The sequence below is a fragment of the Gouania willdenowi genome, chromosome 21 (assembly GCF_900634775.1).
Source record: "Gouania willdenowi chromosome 21, fGouWil2.1, whole genome shotgun sequence".
Taxonomy (NCBI): Eukaryota; Metazoa; Chordata; class Actinopteri; order Blenniiformes; family Gobiesocidae; genus Gouania; species Gouania willdenowi.
In genome coordinates, this window is record NC_041064.1 from 24,713,250 (window position 1) to 24,730,881 (window position 17,632).

Below are 17,632 nucleotides of genomic sequence, written 5' to 3' on the forward strand. Positions count from 1 at the left end.
CTTTTCTTTTTTCCCCCTGTTTTATAAAACAAGCGTGACCGTGCGCAAAACCGACGCAAAAGAGTGACGTACAAATGAGCGGGAAACGGAAGTGCCCGGGATGGGCGTGTGCACACAGTCGAGGCACAGCTCAGCTCAGAGTTAGGTGTGCAGTCAAACGCGAGAGCATCGTCCGACTCGGCAGCAGGTTGAGCAGAGATTTTGAGAGCATTTTCTCTGAGATAAGGCAAGTCTCCAGATAGTCTCTAAAAAAAAAAAAAAAAAAAGCGAGTATTGTGAGTTCTTTTTTGTGTGATTAAAAACATTCTAGTAAGAATTCTGACCATGTTTGATAGTTAATTGTGCTTTTCTTTATCTTTGCCTTTTGCCAGCCATCCTTCAAAAATCCAATAAGATAACGGTCTTCCCCTTCAAGATGGATTTGGTGAGTACAAACTGTTCAAAACGTCTAATATTTCGTAACCCTATTTTATAATGTACTTTATTCAGGGTTTATCTTGTGTTTTCGTAGAGTTACGTTCCTCCTGAGTTCTTCAGTGTCGACCCACCACCTCTGCATCAGAACGTGCTAATAGATCAATGGCTGTGCAGAACCTGCTCTGACTGGTGAGAGTGAGTTTTACCATAAGTTGAATTTTTGTATGACGTCAAAACATAATTTGCTATTAGTTGTTCAATATAAAGAATTAAGGCTTAACGATTTTGGAAAATAATCTAATTACGATCTTTTTCTTCAATATTGCGATTGCGATTAGATATGCGATTATTGTTGCAAGGTCCTCTTCTCATGTATTTTTCATCTAACACAAGCAATAAATCAGTCTTTTTCATAATAAACAATATTAGATTAATTTGAAGCGAAAATTGCAACAATAAAGCAAACAAAATTGTTGCTTGACCTATTCAAAGTTTGTGAACCACACTTCATAAAAACTGTCTGAACTTAACAGTACAGTCTATAAAAAAAAATATATATACATATCAAATCCCTGTATGTGCTGCGACTCGTGGTTGCTACAGATGCGCGTTATTGATTGATACGGAGAGGCCAGATGGAGCACACGCAAAAACACAGTTGAGTTAGGAGCAGCATTTTGATTTTGGGATGTAATTTTGGACAATATGAAGAAAGAGAAGAACATTGACGCAAGGAGACGGCGACATGAGGTGCCAAACACAGACATGTTTCACTTTCTCTTTGACTCGCAGCCATTTCAGCACTAAACTGCACATTTCCTCAGCAAAATAAGACATGACATGGACTCCTGCCTCGGATCGTAGTTTCAAACCCTTTTCATACAGCAGTTTAGTGTTTATATCTAGCGTCTGTTCTACCTACGGGAACGCATATGCGGTAGATGCAAAGGTAAATAAAGGCACATGGCACATCGCCTTGGAGAATACTTTATGGTCATGAACCGTAATTATGCTTTTGAGATAAGTTCTTTATCCACGACATTCCCAAATATAAGCCTCCTAAACTGAGCCACAAACGATTCTTTACTCTTTACAAGCAGCACAGGCTCACCTATATCTTTGTGGAGGCAGAGATGTGTGAATCCGCAGGTGAGACAGGAGTTTCTGTGATCATCAGAGAGTGTAGTAGCAGCGAGAGAATGGCGTGATGAGCGTTGCGGCTAACGCAATGCTAACGGAGAAGAAAGCAATAGTCCTTCGCGGTGGCTGCATGATAAACGCTGATATTTTCACTGTACATCCACAATCTACCACACACCTTAAGAGACGTAAACAAAAGCACACGGCGGAGCGGACTTTGCTGCCATATGTCGCACCTCCATTCACTTTCAAAATCGCGTACCCTGCGATAACGAAATCGCTTTGTGTAATATTGCGATAAAATTGCAAATGCAATTAATCGTTCAGCCCTATAAAGAATAAATTGTCATTTGTTAATCTCATAAGTATTCAAAGGTTTATGTATTCTGTTGTTTCTCAGACTGGAAAAGCATCCCCAGCACTTTTGGAAGAATACCCAGAGGCAACAAACCAGCAGCGTAGTCCAGGACATCCCAGCACCACTGAGCTACACTAAAAGCGCAGATCAACAATTGTTACCCAAACTAGTGATGAGTACCAGAGACATTTGCAATTTGCAACCTGAACCATTCAAGTGCAGTGTAAATTTATTATGTATATGAGCTCCCTGTCATGTGGAAAGTTAGAGCTTGTCATTAACACTCGCTAACTAGCCTCTATGGATAACGGCCTGTCAATCAAAGTCCGGCCCCGATTAGTTTACGAGATTTTCTAAAATGTTCCTTAGGAAAACCAGCCTGGTCCCAGTAATTGTGCCCAACCCAGCATTATCACAGGAGGAATATTTAACTGTAGAAAGTTTTGGAAAAATGGCACCAGGCTTTAAAGTTAAAGCTTTCTAATGGGAGACTAGCGGCTGACTATACTGTATGCAGGTACTACAGCAATGGGGGACAAATGGCGGCCTCTAGTGCCGTGGTCACGAAGCTGAGCAGCCAGCGGCCATTGGTTGTAAAGCATAACATCTAAATGCATACCAGGGTTATCATCCATGTTATACATTTTTTGCCATATTGCCCTATATTTTCAACTCGTTCGTTGTAAATATTTTTACAGTGAAAGTTTGGCAGCTAAGCTACAGGTATTTTTCTGTTGAACTTAATAAAATTCCCTGTATTGCTAAATACAATTGTAATGTGTTTATTACAGGAAAATACATTAATCCAGACAGAAGATATGTAGTTTTAAAGGCAATTATCTGTAAATAAGATGGCATTTGTTACCGTCATTTTTATGGTGACTCACTGGCAGCTGCAGTTGCCATTTTTTCACCGTTATAAATACGGTATGGTATTCTGTAAAATTTACGGTAATTCACTGGCAGCTGTAGTTGCCATTTTTTCACCGTTATAAATACGGTATGGTATTCTGTAAAATTTACGGTAATTCACTGGCAGCTGTAGTTGCCATTTTTTCACCGTTATAAATACGGTATGGTATTCTGTAAAATTTACGGTAATTCACTGGCAGCTGTAGTTGCCATTTTTTCACCGTTATAAATACGGTATGGTATTCTGTAAAATTTACGGTAATTCACTGGCAGCTGTAGTTGCCATTTTTTCACCGTTAAAAATACGGTAAGGTATTCTGTAAAAATTTTAACAGATCATATTACTGTATTTTTAACGGTGAAAAAATGGCAACTGTGGCTGCCAGTGAATTACCGTAATTTTGACAGAATTTTTTTTACAGTGCACCCCAGTCATAAACTGTTTCAATCTCTCAGGAAGAAAGTTTCGGTCAATCAGGACCAGAACCTCCAGACACAAAAACAACTTCTTTCCCTCTGCCACCATTCAAATGTTTTACCAATTCTAAATATATGAAATATATGATCTATTATTGTATCAGTGGCTAAATATATTTTGAAAAGGGTCAAAATGACGAAAAGTAGTGTGGAAATAAAGAAGGTTTGAGATCTAGATTATTCATTCAATACATTTATTTACAAATATACATGTACCATGCAATTATACAAAGAACTAAACAAACAAAGAATAAAAACTAATTACTCCTTCACAGAGGAAGACAAGCAACCTGAAAAATTTTTTTGAAGTCGAGAGAAGAACTTCTTTACTGACACACTCCCTCTCCCTCTCTCTCTCTGGCTTTTTCTTGCTTTCTCACTCTCTTGCTTTCTCTCTTTGGCTTTCTCTCTCTTTCTCACTTTTTCTCTCACTCTCTCTCTTAAAAGTTCAGCACGCCCTGTCCAAAGTCGAGAGAAGAACTTCTGAACTCGTTTCAGGAATCTGCCCGAGAACCTCATAGAGTTGGAGGCGGGGAAGGAGACGTCTTCTGCATTAGGTCCAATTGGAAAAGGGAAACAATTTCACAGGAAAACGTGGGACATCCTCAATCCAATCTTCTGATACATGTGTCTCACAATGTCCACATTTGTTGTTTGCAGGAGACAGTGGGGACTCATCATCCCCATTTTCTGTTTCATGTTTCTTACTGTGCCCATCTTGGCCAGATGAAAGAGTAATGTCATCCATTTCTTTAGTAGGAGGAAAAATAAAAAAAAGATTATTTAGAAATTCAATAGAACAACTAGTTGATCACCATGTGCGTGATTGTCTCCACAGTGCAGTCACTCACTATTCTCTGCTGTCTGGCTCCTGGGCTGGCTCAGGTATGACCCTGTGATAAAGGGATGCTGAAGAGCCTCAACAGGAGAGATTCTCAGATCCCCATCCAGATGTAACAACTCTTTTAGGAAGTCGATGAACACCTTCCTGTCTTCCATTTCTTCAGCATCCTCTACTTCAGAGATCTAGATTCAAAAAAAAAAAAAAAATAAGAGTTAGGTCATTGCACAAGTTCACACTTATCTTACTCATGACATAACAAAAAAAAAGAAACCGTGAATAAATTCAGTTTATTAACGCATTTTTAAGGTTGGTTGCATTTTAAAGAAGAAATCTCTACTAAGTATTTGAACTCAAATACCGTAGAGAACACTTACATAGAGCAGGTCATCCAATGATGAGAAATGAGCATGAGATTTGGGCCACTCCTCTGCTTTCTTTTTGTTTCTAGATGAGTTTTCTTCTGGGGTCTGTGGAAACACAACAACAATGAAAAGGGTTTATGAGAAGTTTAGGGCAACAATCAAGGTTCAACAACAATGAAAACTATGCTTTACCAGCAGCCTCCATTGTGTGCCAAATTCATCCTCTTTACAAAAGAATCTCTGGCTGTACATGCCAAAGCGGAGGTGGTATTTCGACGGCATGCCCAGCATCTCCACCATGCACTTCATCTGCAGAAAGAAAACACAATTACACACATTAGGGGCAGTTACTCAAGACTTACTATACATGTGGAAAAGAGAACACGTGTCATTAAATGGATGGAGGGATGATGTATAAAAAAAGAAAAGACCTACCATGAGGTATTCACAGTGGATAGGAAAGAGATGATCATTGAGGTAGAGAAAGGCCAGCGTACAGCCCACTCCCCACATGTCAATGGCCCCTGAAAATGGAAGGCCAAGACAAACCTCTGGGGCTCTGCGACGCAAAATGAATGAAATACACTTTAGAAAAATGTTGCTTAGCATTAACTACCAACACTATAATGACAGAGGTTTGTTACAAAAACACAGAAGTTATTCAGGGTGACACCCTCATACCTGTAGCCGATGGGCTGAAGAATCATCCCGGGACAGATGGCAGAGAATGAAGAAGCCATTCCAAAGTCAACCAGCTTCACTCTGACTGGATCCTCGTCTATGTCAGCCAACATAACATTGTCGGGCTTGATGTCGCCATGCATGACCCTTACAGACTTTAGTCCCTGCAATGCCACCAACAGCTATAGGGACACAATTAGAAAAGACGTGATTAGAATAGTTTCTCTTATTCAGATTTTTAAGATCAGGTTTGCACTTCAAGCTTTCATAAATCAATTAGCAAGCATTACCATGGGATTAAAACCATTCTTACCTGCTCTGCAATGGGGCGGATATTGTGTACTTTAATTGAACAGACTAGATGGGATAAATCCACGTCCAACAACTCAAAGACAAGGCAGTTATAGCCCAAGTATTGAAATTGTTCGTAGAATTTAACCACATTGATGTTGTCTGCATTCAATGAGCCGATGGTCTTCAGCATGGACACCTGAAAGGAAAGAAGCACTATTAGATCACCTTTATATCGCTGTACCTCAACAGTTCATAGTTAAAGTCCTGTTGGAGGCCCAAAAACTAGGAGAGATCCAAACACCTACCTCATCCTCTATGTCTTGCAAAAACTCCTTCTTCAGAATTTTTACCGCCACTGCGCTGCTGCTGTTATCAGCCCAGCACTTTGCCACTTCTCCGAAGCTGCCTTCTCCAATAAATTGGAGGATGGTGTAATGAGTGGAGTTGCTCTGGAGGACCTGCCCTACCATTAGAGGATGTGCTGTTAAAGTGGACAGACAGAGCACATGGTTAGTATTCAGAATTCAAACATTAAGACTCACACAAACAAGGAAATCTCATCCTGTCCTGGAAAATTACTTCTTATAAGAAGTCCTGTCAGCACTGACTGCATGTGTAGGACGTCCTCATTTTTTGTTGATACACTCAGAGTATAACCCATGTTACTTTTCACAGTTAAAAGGTATAGTAGTAGTAGGTAGTAATACATGGTCTCAGTTTTCAAGAGCTCCTCATGCTATATGACATCCATTCTGTAAACATTGAAGTCAAACACTCTTATTTTATGTATTACAAGTACACACCTTTGGGTCTGGAGGCTCTCTCAAACTGTTCCTAACAGCATTAGCTATATCAAATATTGAACTGTTTTTTTTTTTTTTTTCAAGGAAAATATTTTTTCATGATTTGAAACCCGAGTAAATATTTTCTAATAATAATAATTAAATATATTTAAATGTAGTGATTCCCTTCATGACAATGGTACAGTTTTCTTTCATCTTAGCAGATAAAATTTCATCCTCATATTTTGTCTGTATAGTCTGTCTTACCTGTTGAAGCCATTCCTCATTTAGGTTTTCACAGTTTAAGCTTTCAAACTTTATAAAAATGCTAGTTTTACGATTTGATACTCAGAAGAGAGACAGTTCCCAATCTAACCACTAGCACTGAGAGTAGCTACTGCAGTTCTGGTTCTCTTTCATCTCTTCATTATCTTTCATCCTGCAACCATGGCAACCATTGGCTTTCAAGTAAACACATCATGACAGTTTTTCCTATATTCAGGGCCGGCCCTGCCGCCAGGCAAACCAGACGGCCGCCTAGGGTGCCATTTGCTGGTGGGGTGCCGCATTGCAACCCCCCCCCCAAGAAAAAAAAATTTAAAATTTTAAAATGTATAGTACATATGAAACACACCCTTTACGATCACATGTTTTTTTCCTAATTAAAATATTAATATTAAAAATCTGGTGGTACATATACTGTATGTATAACGCCAACATATCTGAATCCATAGCAGACTAACTTTTGGCAACAATAAGTATTTAATACTCTTCAGACATCCTGACCTTTTCATCTGAAATGGTTTTCTCATTCTTAAAAGTATTTAATCATTAATAACAATTATTGTAAAACTTTATGCTGCAAGAGAAAATGGGCTGTAAATCGCACCCTCATATCCAGCGCTAAACCACAACATTGCCTCATGATTCGAACCGTTTCGGTTTGGGTTCGAAAGGCAAAGGCGGGAGCAGCACAAAATATACTGTATTTGGTGAAATTTTGGGGAACAATTTGAAGAAAATTGCAGGATTTTGAAAAAATTTACTGTACTTACAACAATATCAGATTTAAATTGACTTTGATTATGTGATATAGGCGTGGAAAAACTGATCTCTGGAAATAATGTGCATCTTCATTGACTGTGTATTTGCAGCTTCTATCCCAGAAAAACAGCTTCTTTTCTAGAGCTGTTGTTTACTGAACGCTCATATGTAAATATCCATGTCCATACCACATCTTGTCTTTTTTATTTTACATTGGCCATTGTGTGTGTGTATATATATATATTCACTCTTTATGAGGGCTGCTATTTTTTTTTTTTTTTTTTTTTTTTTTTTTACATTGTTGTGCTTTGTGTAGTGACAAATAAAATGACTCTGATTTGGAGGGAATCAGAAATTCTACAACTAAATTAGGTAGTGATTTACAGCAGTGGGCTGAATCCAAGTCCCCCCTTTGTCTGCATTGAAAAAAAAAATTAATGCAGTGGTTCCAACCTTTTTTGGATCGTGACCCCATTTTGATATCAAGAATTTCCCAAAAGACATTTTTTTTTTTTCAAGAATCATGTTTCAGCTCAGATTAATTTATTTTTACTGCATTTTAGTTGAACTAGATTTACATTTCACAAAGTGAAAGCCATTTTTAAATTGTATTTAATGATAAAAATGTTCCCATTGATGTTAAGAAGGCCTTTTATTTGGAATGTTAAACATCCAAGATTGAGGAAAACTCTTCTTAATACTATTACTGGGTCACAAATATCAGGTCGATGCTGTAATGGAAACACTATTACTTGGAACCGTCTTCCCCCGTTTGGGTCACCATGGAGTCTCATGTGGACAATAAGATTTCCTTACCTGCAACTATAGGTTCATCATTTCCTCTTGTCTTGTCTTTACCTAGTAATAATATAGTAGTCCATCATTCTCTCAGAATTTGGTTTTAGTTTAGGATGATTTTTGGTCTCAATTATTTTTCACTTCAAAGTCTGGTTGTTTCAAATCAACGATTTGTTCCTTCAATGACGGATAGTGTATTTCACATTTGGAACAGAAAAGGTTTAAAATGTTTCGCTGATCTATATTTAGATGGACAATTTGCAAGTTTTTCTTTATTTTCAACCAAATTTTGTATTGCCTTTACTCACTTTTGTCATTTTTTACAGGTTAGACACTATGTGTAGAGTATGACAGCACAATTCCCTCAAAAACCTCCAGATAATTCTGTCGACAACTATTTATCAGTCAAACCAACCTCTAGGGGAGCAATATCGGTTCTGTTCAACTTAATTTCACATTTACAATGTTTTTCTGTTGATGCGTTTAAATATAAATGGGAACACGATTTACATACTACCATTACGGATGATATGTGGGAGTCTATCCTTGGCCAGGTTTACACTATATCAATGTGTGCTCGACACACACTCATTCAATTCAAGATAGTTCATTGTGTGCACTTGTCCAAGGCTAAGTTAGCGCGCATGTATCCGGATGTGGACCCAACTAATGGAAAGTGTGGTAGCGCACCTGGTACATTGCTTCACATGTACTGGTCCTGTCCTTCATTGGTCAATTTTTGGAACTCAGTTTTTCACACAATTTTCAATGTCCTGCATCACCAAATTAGGCCAGATCCAACCTGTGCTATTTTTGGTGTAGCCCTGGATCTTAACTTGCTAAAAAAGCAGCTCAGAGTGCTACATTTTTCTTTATTATAGGCCAGAGAAGTTATAATGTTTAAGTGGAAAGATTCCACGGCCCCTTCACATTCACAATGAATAAAAGATGTTATGTCCTGTATGGATTTGGAAAACATTAAATAACCAGTTCATGGATCTGAAGATAAATTTGATAAATTATGGCGCCCTTTCCTGGATTACTTTGAAAGACCCACAACTACAGCCTCTGAATACCCCACTGACTCCCCCTACCCCCTCTCCTCCTCAAACCCTCTTTATTTTTGTTCACTTATTTACTTTTATTTATAGGCATATGAGTTTTATTTTTTAATTTTATTGAAATGTTTTGTCTGTGTAGTTTTTGTTTTGTTAGGCAGCTGGCTACCAGTAAATTTCTGTTTAATATTTATGGAAAAAAAATCAAATAAAATGTAAAATTGGACATATGTTTATTGTACATTGTTTAAAAAATAAATAAATAAAAAAAATAAAAAAGACTGTTACTGTACATTGATATATTGTTAAAAAAAAGACCCTCAAAAGATAATGAGGGGGGCCTTGGCTCTGGTGGAGGAGGCACCGGTAGCTGTGCTGAGGCTATGGAATTTTATGAACCATTCCTGACAGCTTCTTTTTGGGTTCCCAAGCTGGAGCATCTGGATTTAACGCCTGGGGAAGGAAAAGGTTGAAGATCAGTTCAAACACAGAAGCACCAACAGTTTAAGAATAAGGGAGGGGGGTGTGGCTTCTGCTCCCTGGGTTACCTGGCACTTCCTGTTGGTGACGGTGAGGGGGGAGGAACGTGTGCTCCCCTCATCAGATGAACCCGAGTGATAGTCCGATGTCATCTCATCCTTATCGGAGGAAAATGTGGCAATTGAGAAATGGAAATTCTGCTCTCCGTACCTGTGCAACAATAACACACAAACAAAAACATGTCAGTTCAATGACAAACCATTTAATTTAATAGTATGACCCCAGACACACATATCTGACATGAACATACCAATATCTGACCCCTCCCACATATCAGAATAAATGTTCAAACGGCCAGCCCCCCATTTTACAGGAAAAATATCTTGGAAATGTTTGATATGGTCTCAAAACATGAGGGTTTAGTCTGTGTCATTTGTTTTCATTTGGACTCAAGTTTTGCGCAAAATCCCACCCAGTCATGTGTTTACATAGAGTGAGATTGTGATCAATATTGTGTATGTAACACTCGTTATTTATAGAAGAATAATTGCATGTATATTCATGATATTGTCCCAAAACATGCATGTGAGGCATTTCCATGTCATATTGGGACCAGATTTTAAATAAAAAGCAAAAACTAAAAAGGTTTGGATTTAATTTTCTGATTCAGAACATGAATTCCATGATCACAAATAATCAGAGGCTTTAATGTATATAATTTTTGTTAATTATCAACTAATATTGTATTATGTAAAACAGACGTCAAATGTGGGTGGGGCTAAACATAAGCTTGGTTTGACCAGAGTGTATAGTGTTTATGCTCTGAATAAACCAATAAACTAAACCTAGGAATAGAAAGACTAAAAAACAGAGTGAAGAATAATTGTGTGTTTTTGTTCCTCACCTGCCACAAACCTCTCCTGGATCCACCCAAAGAGTGATTTCCCAGGGCAGCCCCAGGTCACCGTAGTGAACCCCACTTTCACTGCAGGCACGCAGCAGCTCCTGGTCATATTTGTGGAACGCGTTCACTCTGATGCACCTGAAAAACACACAAGGATCAGCGCTTTTAGCTGCTGAGGCTGAAGAATTCTGAAATGTTTACCAAGTGTTCCTTAATTATTCAATTATCACACTTTTAAAGAGACGGAATGACCCACAAACCATGGGTGTCCCGCTGAGCGTACCTGTACGCCTGGCCTTTGCTGGGCTTTTCAGGGACCCAGTGTCCCTCAAACTTCTCCTGCAGCGCCACTGTTAGCCTCTCAGCAAACAAATCCATTTTCTCCACCTCCACCTTATTCTTTAATTTCACCAGCCTTTTCAAGAAGGAAACCACCGCTGCAATCTCGCTCTTCATCCTCTATAAGTAAAATAATAAAAATTTATATGATGATATACATAAAACAAATAAAACCAAACTTAGTGTAAAAATGTCAAGAGATAGAAAACCAGAATCCTGACCTAAAATCCCAACCCTATAATAAAATCCACAACATTTTTGTTTGCTTACATGTAAATAACATAAAGTTACTATGAATATCACAAACTGAACAGTTAATCAGATAAATATCAAAAGTTTGATGTAAGTAATAATTATACAGATAGATATTATTTAACATTTCTTTAGTCTTTTGAGTGATCAGCAAACACACACATCTTCTTTCATATCTTTCAGGTGAGATACATTTAAGAATATCATTTATTTTCAAAGGAAGAGAAACAAACTCTAATTTAACACTTGCTTATTAAATGTACTTTTTATCCATAAAAAAAAATAAATAATAATTAGACATTTTTAAAAACTTTGCTACAAGTTTCATTGTCTGCACTTATGAATGTAAAATTATGCCAACATTAAAACTGACTTACACACACAAAAAAAAGTAATTTTATCCTTTGTTTTAAAACCAAACTTAATCTGACAAAACTCAAGTAATTCAATCCTGGAAGAAAAAAAAAAGTCATATTGCTGTAAAAACTCACACATTGCTCACGGGGAGCCTCTGGTGGTCACAATGTAAAATGCATATTTAAAATATTACACTTACTTTATTTGTTTGTGTCCGTCTTTAGTTATTGACTCAAATGGGGAGAATAAAACATGTAGTTTATCACCAGACTTTGTCTTAGAACTACTTCAGAAGCTGCTTTCATCTTCTGATTAGTTGTGTTTACGACAGTTAAAAACCATGGCAACCGGCGCAGAGTCTGCGCATGCTCAGCTGGTTCTAGCTGTGGTAGACACGTGTGTTGTCTGTCGTCTCCATCCGTGCCTGCTTCATACAGTCTACTTAAATATTCCCTGCTAGGTGAGCTGAAAATATTCATGGTGTAACACTGACTGTACTGTAATTGACTGTCATGGAATATACGTTTTAATGTCTTGTTAAGTTGTATTTTCTGAGGGAATGTTACTATAATGCTAATCGCTGTTTAAGCTAATTGCTAGTTAGCTGCTGTGCTAAGTAGCTTAAGAAAGGATGGTAATTTATTTTTGTACACAAAGAGCTTCTTAATTTAGTTTTGCAGGCCAGCATTTTCATTTTTTTTTTTTTTATTAATTAAAACAAAAAAACATTTTAAGGACTATATTTTTATCTACTTTTTTTTAATAACATGAGCTGAGAAAGGGACTATATAAGCACAAGCTTATTGGATTTTAATATTTTTTTGCTTTTTTGTTTCGCATTTACTGAGTTTTTTATTTTGCTTGGTACATATGTCAGTTTTGTTTGGGTGAGAATAAATGATATGAGGTTGACTGTATTTCTGTTCATAATATTTTGTTTTATTTGGACTGATAGTAAACTGCTGTCATAACCCGGAAGTCATCTGCTCCTTGGTTATGTTATGTTATGTTATGTTATGTTATGTTATGTTATGTTATGTTATGTTATGTTATGTTATGAGTGGTCAAACTTACAGCTTTGAGGATAGCTTTCTGTTAGCATCTCTGATGATAACAGGTCCTAATTCAGTTGTACAAAATACTTAGAACAAATATCTATCATCTCATTTCTTTCCTATCTATTCCTAATCTATGCAAATATAAGTTTTAATATTTTTGGACATCTGAGCCTTTTTGTGTATACCTCTTGATTACATTTTTTTGTTTTTCAAAAGGGACATATTATGAAAAATCCACTTTTGCAGTGTTTTTGAACACATGAGGTAACTTGAGTGTCCACCAACACACAACATGTGAAATAAGGTCCGTGTACTTTGCGGACATCCGTTTTTTGATTAGTAAAAATGAAACGGACAACGGAAAACAAACCGTTTCCCATGTTTCTATTTGTAATAAAACACCAAAAAAGAAAAACAAACTGATTTTCCGTTTTTTATTTGATGATGGAAAATAGATAATGAAAAACGGAAAATGGATCCGTCATCTGTTATTCGATTTTAACGTAATGATTTTTTTTTTTTTGGGGAACCACGAGCGGAGCAACTACTTCCGGTAGTATACATTTAACCGTGCTTTAAACATGGAGAGTGACACGTTCGTGCTCTTTCGGGGCGGTAAACGTATTACCCTACAGGATGGCGATTTGTCTGTGGAAAACATCTGCAGAGTATTTCAGGTACAGTAATACAATTTCAACAATAGCTAGCTAGAGTTTCAAGTAAAAGTTTATATTTGGTGTTCGTTTTCGTTACTATTTTTTTCTACCCAAACAACTAGGTCCGTCGCAGTAGTCTGTACCTTACAGACGATGCAAACAGAGCCATTATGCCTGAGCCAGCAGGACATTTTTCCACCTTGTATATGTCCAACCGCGGCCATTACGAGGTCCACGGAGAGCCAGAGCAAAGTCAGTCACCTGCAGGCAGAGCACCAGCACCTTCACCCACTCCTCCGCCCACTTTCCCCTTCAGCTTCATGCACCAAGCCTCATCTTCTTCTACTGGGAGTGCAGCTTCACATGGAGCTCCACGAGCTCGTGGAAGGTTTCCTCAAAAATCATTTCACAGGTACTGTTCATATGTTATGCAGCTGATTCCACCTGCTATCATTTCATCCTGTGATATGTGGTCATATTAGCCATGAAAACACACTTTTTTTCTTCTTTTTTATTGAGGGACATTAATTTTAACATAAATAGTGTCTACATAGCATGGTTTTTTATTCAGTTGTATATTCCTGTAATTGTACAACATTGCTTCGGTTGAAAAGATAAATACTTTATCATATGTCATCTTGTTAAATTAATTATATGTACAAGAGCCAAGAAAGAAAAACTTGAATAAGTAAATACTTTTTTTTTTTTAATCCAGTTAATATTTGTTAAATTATTTTCTTTCAAACTTGCAGGGAATATATTTTGATGTTTTATGGTTTCATTAAAATGTACTTAAAAAAAAATAAAATAAATATATATATATTTATTATTATTTATTTATTTAAATGCACTGACTGCACAGTACAACCTGTTACCCTAGTGGTGTCATCAAGCAGTACCTCAGAGAAGTTGTAATGTTCATCTCTCATGCACTTGTTTTAGGTTTAAATGTTTAATGTTCTGTTTAATTTTCAACTTTCTTCTATTTGTCAATTTTACCAGCCGCTCAATAGTGATTTTAAAATCATCTGATCTGATTTATCCCCAGGTCAATCAGTATTGGTGAAATGGTGAACGGCAAGATCAGTACCTCCATGGCGGTTGACATTTGCTTTTTGGAAGATGAGGCAACTGTTGAGGGAATAACCGCAAAGGTGCAGGGTGCCTTGGATTCTGATGAGCCATTTACTTTGGCGGACAGCCAATTTAATGAAGACTGCGAAGGCTCAAGAAGTAAGTTATATGATCACAAAATATGTGGTTTTGGAATAAATCTAAAATTATTTTGCATGGATTGCTATTTAAGTAAGGTTCAAATTTTATGACTCTTAAGATTCCAAGTTCTGGGCTTCAAACTCCAGGAAAATCTACGCTATCTCTGACACTGACTTTGTGGAGTTCCAGAATGGAAGATGACCTAAAGTAAGGTAATTATATACACACACACACACACACACACACACACACACACACACACACAGAGAGGAGCTCCATTTCAATTCTTCTACTGTGAAAAACTGTCCCTAAAGTTGGGTGTGACGTATGCTGGTGGTCACAGTCCACTGTAGGACAGTAACTTCACTTATTCTGAAGTAATATGTTGGTTTTAAGGGTGTGATGATTCATGGATTTGATCGATGAATTTATTTATTTTCCTATGCTCTCTACTCCAGTGTTCCTCAAACTTTTTCAGACCAAGGACCACTTAATACATAAAAAACACTCACGGACCACTTACCTCAAAATGGCCCCAAAAATATATGCTAACAGGGTCACAAACTGGTCCACTGCACTGCTCAAATCAGACAATGCCACAAAAATAATATTTTTGTGATTTTAAATTCTAGTTTAGTTGATATTGAAAACACATGTCACAGGCAGTTTAAGAAACACTGAAATAAAAAAAAATAATTCCATTTTTCATTTTAAACATGGTATGTGCACTTGTCACCTCGCGGACCACTAAGGGACCACACTTTGAGAATCACTGCTCTACTCCCATCGATTTGTGCTCAGCTTGTTGATCTTCAGGGTGACAGAAATTAATCAAAAATAATTTTTAAAGGTAGTCAATGGATTCTATTGATATGTGGAAATAAGACATTGACACTAACACAGTAGTTTAGATGGATGTGTTTTTAAAGTGCTTTTAATGATAAAGACTTAACTGAACTCAGTCAGCCTGTCTGTGATACAATTGCTAATGAACAAAGCATGTAGACCAATGATTCTCAAACTGTGGTACGCGTACGACTATTGGTACGTGGCCTCCATCTAGTGGTACTCTAAATTGTGATTATTATTTATTGTTCTATCTTGTCTGCACATACTGTCAAAGTTCCACACTACAAGATGTGCAATCTTTTTAAGACAGCAATGCATTCAAATGTATCTGATTCATTATTCAAGTGTTTTATTTTCCTATATTTAAACAGTGTTACTGTTCAAACTGTGTGTAATGTTACAGTAGGTGTTAAAGTTTTTAATAACTATTTAGGCCTACTACGCTACTGTATTTCAATGTTGCTCATTATGGTGGTACTTGGAGAGCAAAGTATTTTCAGAGGTGGTACTTGGTGAAAAACGTTTGACAACCACTGATGTAGAAGATGTGAGAAAGGATAGAGCCTCCTTTGGGTTCCACTGTGTGGAAACACTTTGTCTTGTTGTTTGAAAGGAGTTGCTCACTGTTTTTAGGATATGTAAAGGTTTTATCAAAATACCACCGAAACATGACAAATGTGTGAAACTTCAAGCTCTATGAGGTTTCACATGTTGATTATCTTAGTTTAAATTTGATTATTAATCATAATAATATGAAAATGCCAAAATTATGATACATTTTCCATTCATATTGCCCAGCTGTATGTTAATTGTTGCACCGTTAATAATGTATATTAAAATCTTTAATTTGACATTTGTCTGACATTTAAGTAGAAGGTCCCAAGCAGAAGAGGTCATTTCTAATATGGACCACCTGAAAAAAGCTGCAGAGAGCCTCCCAGACATCACTTCATCTGTAAACCAGCTGTTTGAGCTTGCAAAGGCCAAAAGCGCAGTGGCAAAATCTCTAACTATGACTCCTATAAAGGACGCCTTCACCTGTATGATCTGTAGAGGTAAGAATATGTAACATTAGGTCATTGTATTGTACAAAAGATAACCAGTTGATGCTCTTTTTTGCACTTTTTCTTTTCTTTGTTTAAACCTTACAGCTGTGATGAAGCAACCTATGGTTTCCACCTGCTGTGAGTCTCTGCTTGGATGCCAAACATGTGTAGAGCAGTGGTTGACAACTTCTGATCTTTGTCTTTCCCTTTCCTGCAAGATGGGACAATGCAATAATATTTAAAGAGTTAGTGATAGATTAGGACTGCACCATTAATCACATCCTAATTGTAATCATGATTTTGATCATGATTAACCTGATTATTAATCTCATTTTTGCCCTCTAGTGTATTTAATCAGTTAGCCTTTAAATAATTCAAAAATCGTGGGATATTTTTTATTTATATATATAATTCTAATTTAAAACCTAATTTTGCACTGAAAACTTCACACTTTGTTTAAAATTAGTGCACAAAAAAAAATTGTTTGTTTTCCTCAAAGTGATAAATAATTGTGATTAACTGTAAAGCAATATTGATCAATATAATTATAATTTTGGCCATAATCATGCCACTCTTTTGGATCCAAAATTTCAATGAAATTAATATAAACATAAATTGCAGATTTCCAGGTTTTGATGACAGGACATGACTCAAATGCTCAGTCAATATTTTGCTCTCGTCAAAAACTTGGAACAGACACAGGGGATCAGTGGCACCAGGACAGAATCTATAAACTGAATAATCAGATAACAGATCCTTGAGTTGATACATTTTTTTTTTTAACCTTGATCCGTTATTTTTCTAAACCTAAAGTTCATTGTAAATGTGTTCCCATTCAGAATCCATCTCAACAGCAAAAACTGTATTTTATATTACAGAAACAAAGTGATATGGTGTCTGTATCGGAGAATTAAAAAAAGCAAATTAAAAAAAACCTAACTTGCATATTTTGTACATTTCATCTCGTAAGAAGAAAAAAATACCTGGGATCCTGTGGGCATTCCATGCTGAAACTACATTTGTGAGGCCAATCTTAGCATCTGGCAGGTTAGGTTTGAGACGCAGTACTTGGATAAACTGTCCTCCATGTCCAGTTCTTCCTGGTCCACCAGCTGAACCAAAGCGGTCTTCAGTGGGTAGTTGACACGCGCGTTCACCTCAACCCACATTCTTTTGATCACATGGTTCTGTGTAGATATTATGTGTAGAGTTGGTCTGCATGTTCTCATAAGTAAGCACCCATTGCAAGACACCAGGATTGATTGACTTACTGTCTGAAGGTAGGGCAGCCTTTGAACATTGTGTCGAT

The 17,632-nt window shown here is 37.0% G+C and overlaps 3 protein-coding genes across 6 annotated transcripts; 1 reads left to right on the forward strand and 2 right to left on the reverse strand.

Moving 5' to 3' along the window:
- Window positions 1-4,592: 4,592 nt before the first annotated feature.
- LOC114455178 (homeodomain-interacting protein kinase 1-like) lies at window positions 4,593-6,547 on the reverse strand. Its single transcript, XM_028436231.1, has 6 exons — window positions 6,535-6,547; window positions 5,791-5,966; window positions 5,505-5,681; window positions 5,155-5,373; window positions 4,741-4,819; window positions 4,593-4,615 (listed from the first exon to the last, which is right to left on the reverse strand). The coding sequence occupies exons 1-6, from the start codon at window positions 6,545-6,547 to the stop codon at window positions 4,593-4,595; spliced, it is 687 nt and encodes a 228-aa protein (XP_028292032.1).
- Window positions 6,548-9,506: 2,959 nt separating this feature from the next.
- LOC114454785 (protein BTG3-like) lies at window positions 9,507-11,768 on the reverse strand. The gene is made up of 5 exons (XM_028435552.1): window positions 11,699-11,768; window positions 10,835-11,010; window positions 10,552-10,689; window positions 9,716-9,857; window positions 9,507-9,620 (listed from the first exon to the last, which is right to left on the reverse strand). Exons 2-5 carry the CDS (start codon window positions 11,005-11,007, stop codon window positions 9,549-9,551), a joined length of 525 nt encoding a protein of 174 aa, XP_028291353.1. The 5' UTR covers window positions 11,008-11,010; window positions 11,699-11,768; the 3' UTR covers window positions 9,507-9,548.
- Window positions 11,769-13,092: 1,324 nt separating this feature from the next.
- LOC114454771 (uncharacterized) lies at window positions 13,093-16,705 on the forward strand. 4 transcript variants are annotated; one of them, XM_028435523.1, is made up of 6 exons: window positions 13,093-13,234; window positions 13,336-13,625; window positions 14,262-14,446; window positions 14,547-14,640; window positions 16,148-16,332; window positions 16,429-16,705. In XM_028435523.1, the coding sequence occupies exons 1-4, from the start codon at window positions 13,139-13,141 to the stop codon at window positions 14,627-14,629; spliced, it is 654 nt and encodes a 217-aa protein (XP_028291324.1). In that variant the 5' UTR covers window positions 13,093-13,138; the 3' UTR covers window positions 14,630-14,640; window positions 16,148-16,332; window positions 16,429-16,705. The 4 variants fall into 4 exon arrangements, with proteins under 4 accessions (XP_028291324.1, XP_028291325.1, XP_028291326.1 ...); XM_028435524.1 differs by having other exon boundaries at window positions 16,151-16,332; XM_028435525.1 differs by having other exon boundaries at window positions 14,547-14,635.
- The last annotated feature ends 927 nt before the right edge of the window (window positions 16,706-17,632 follow it).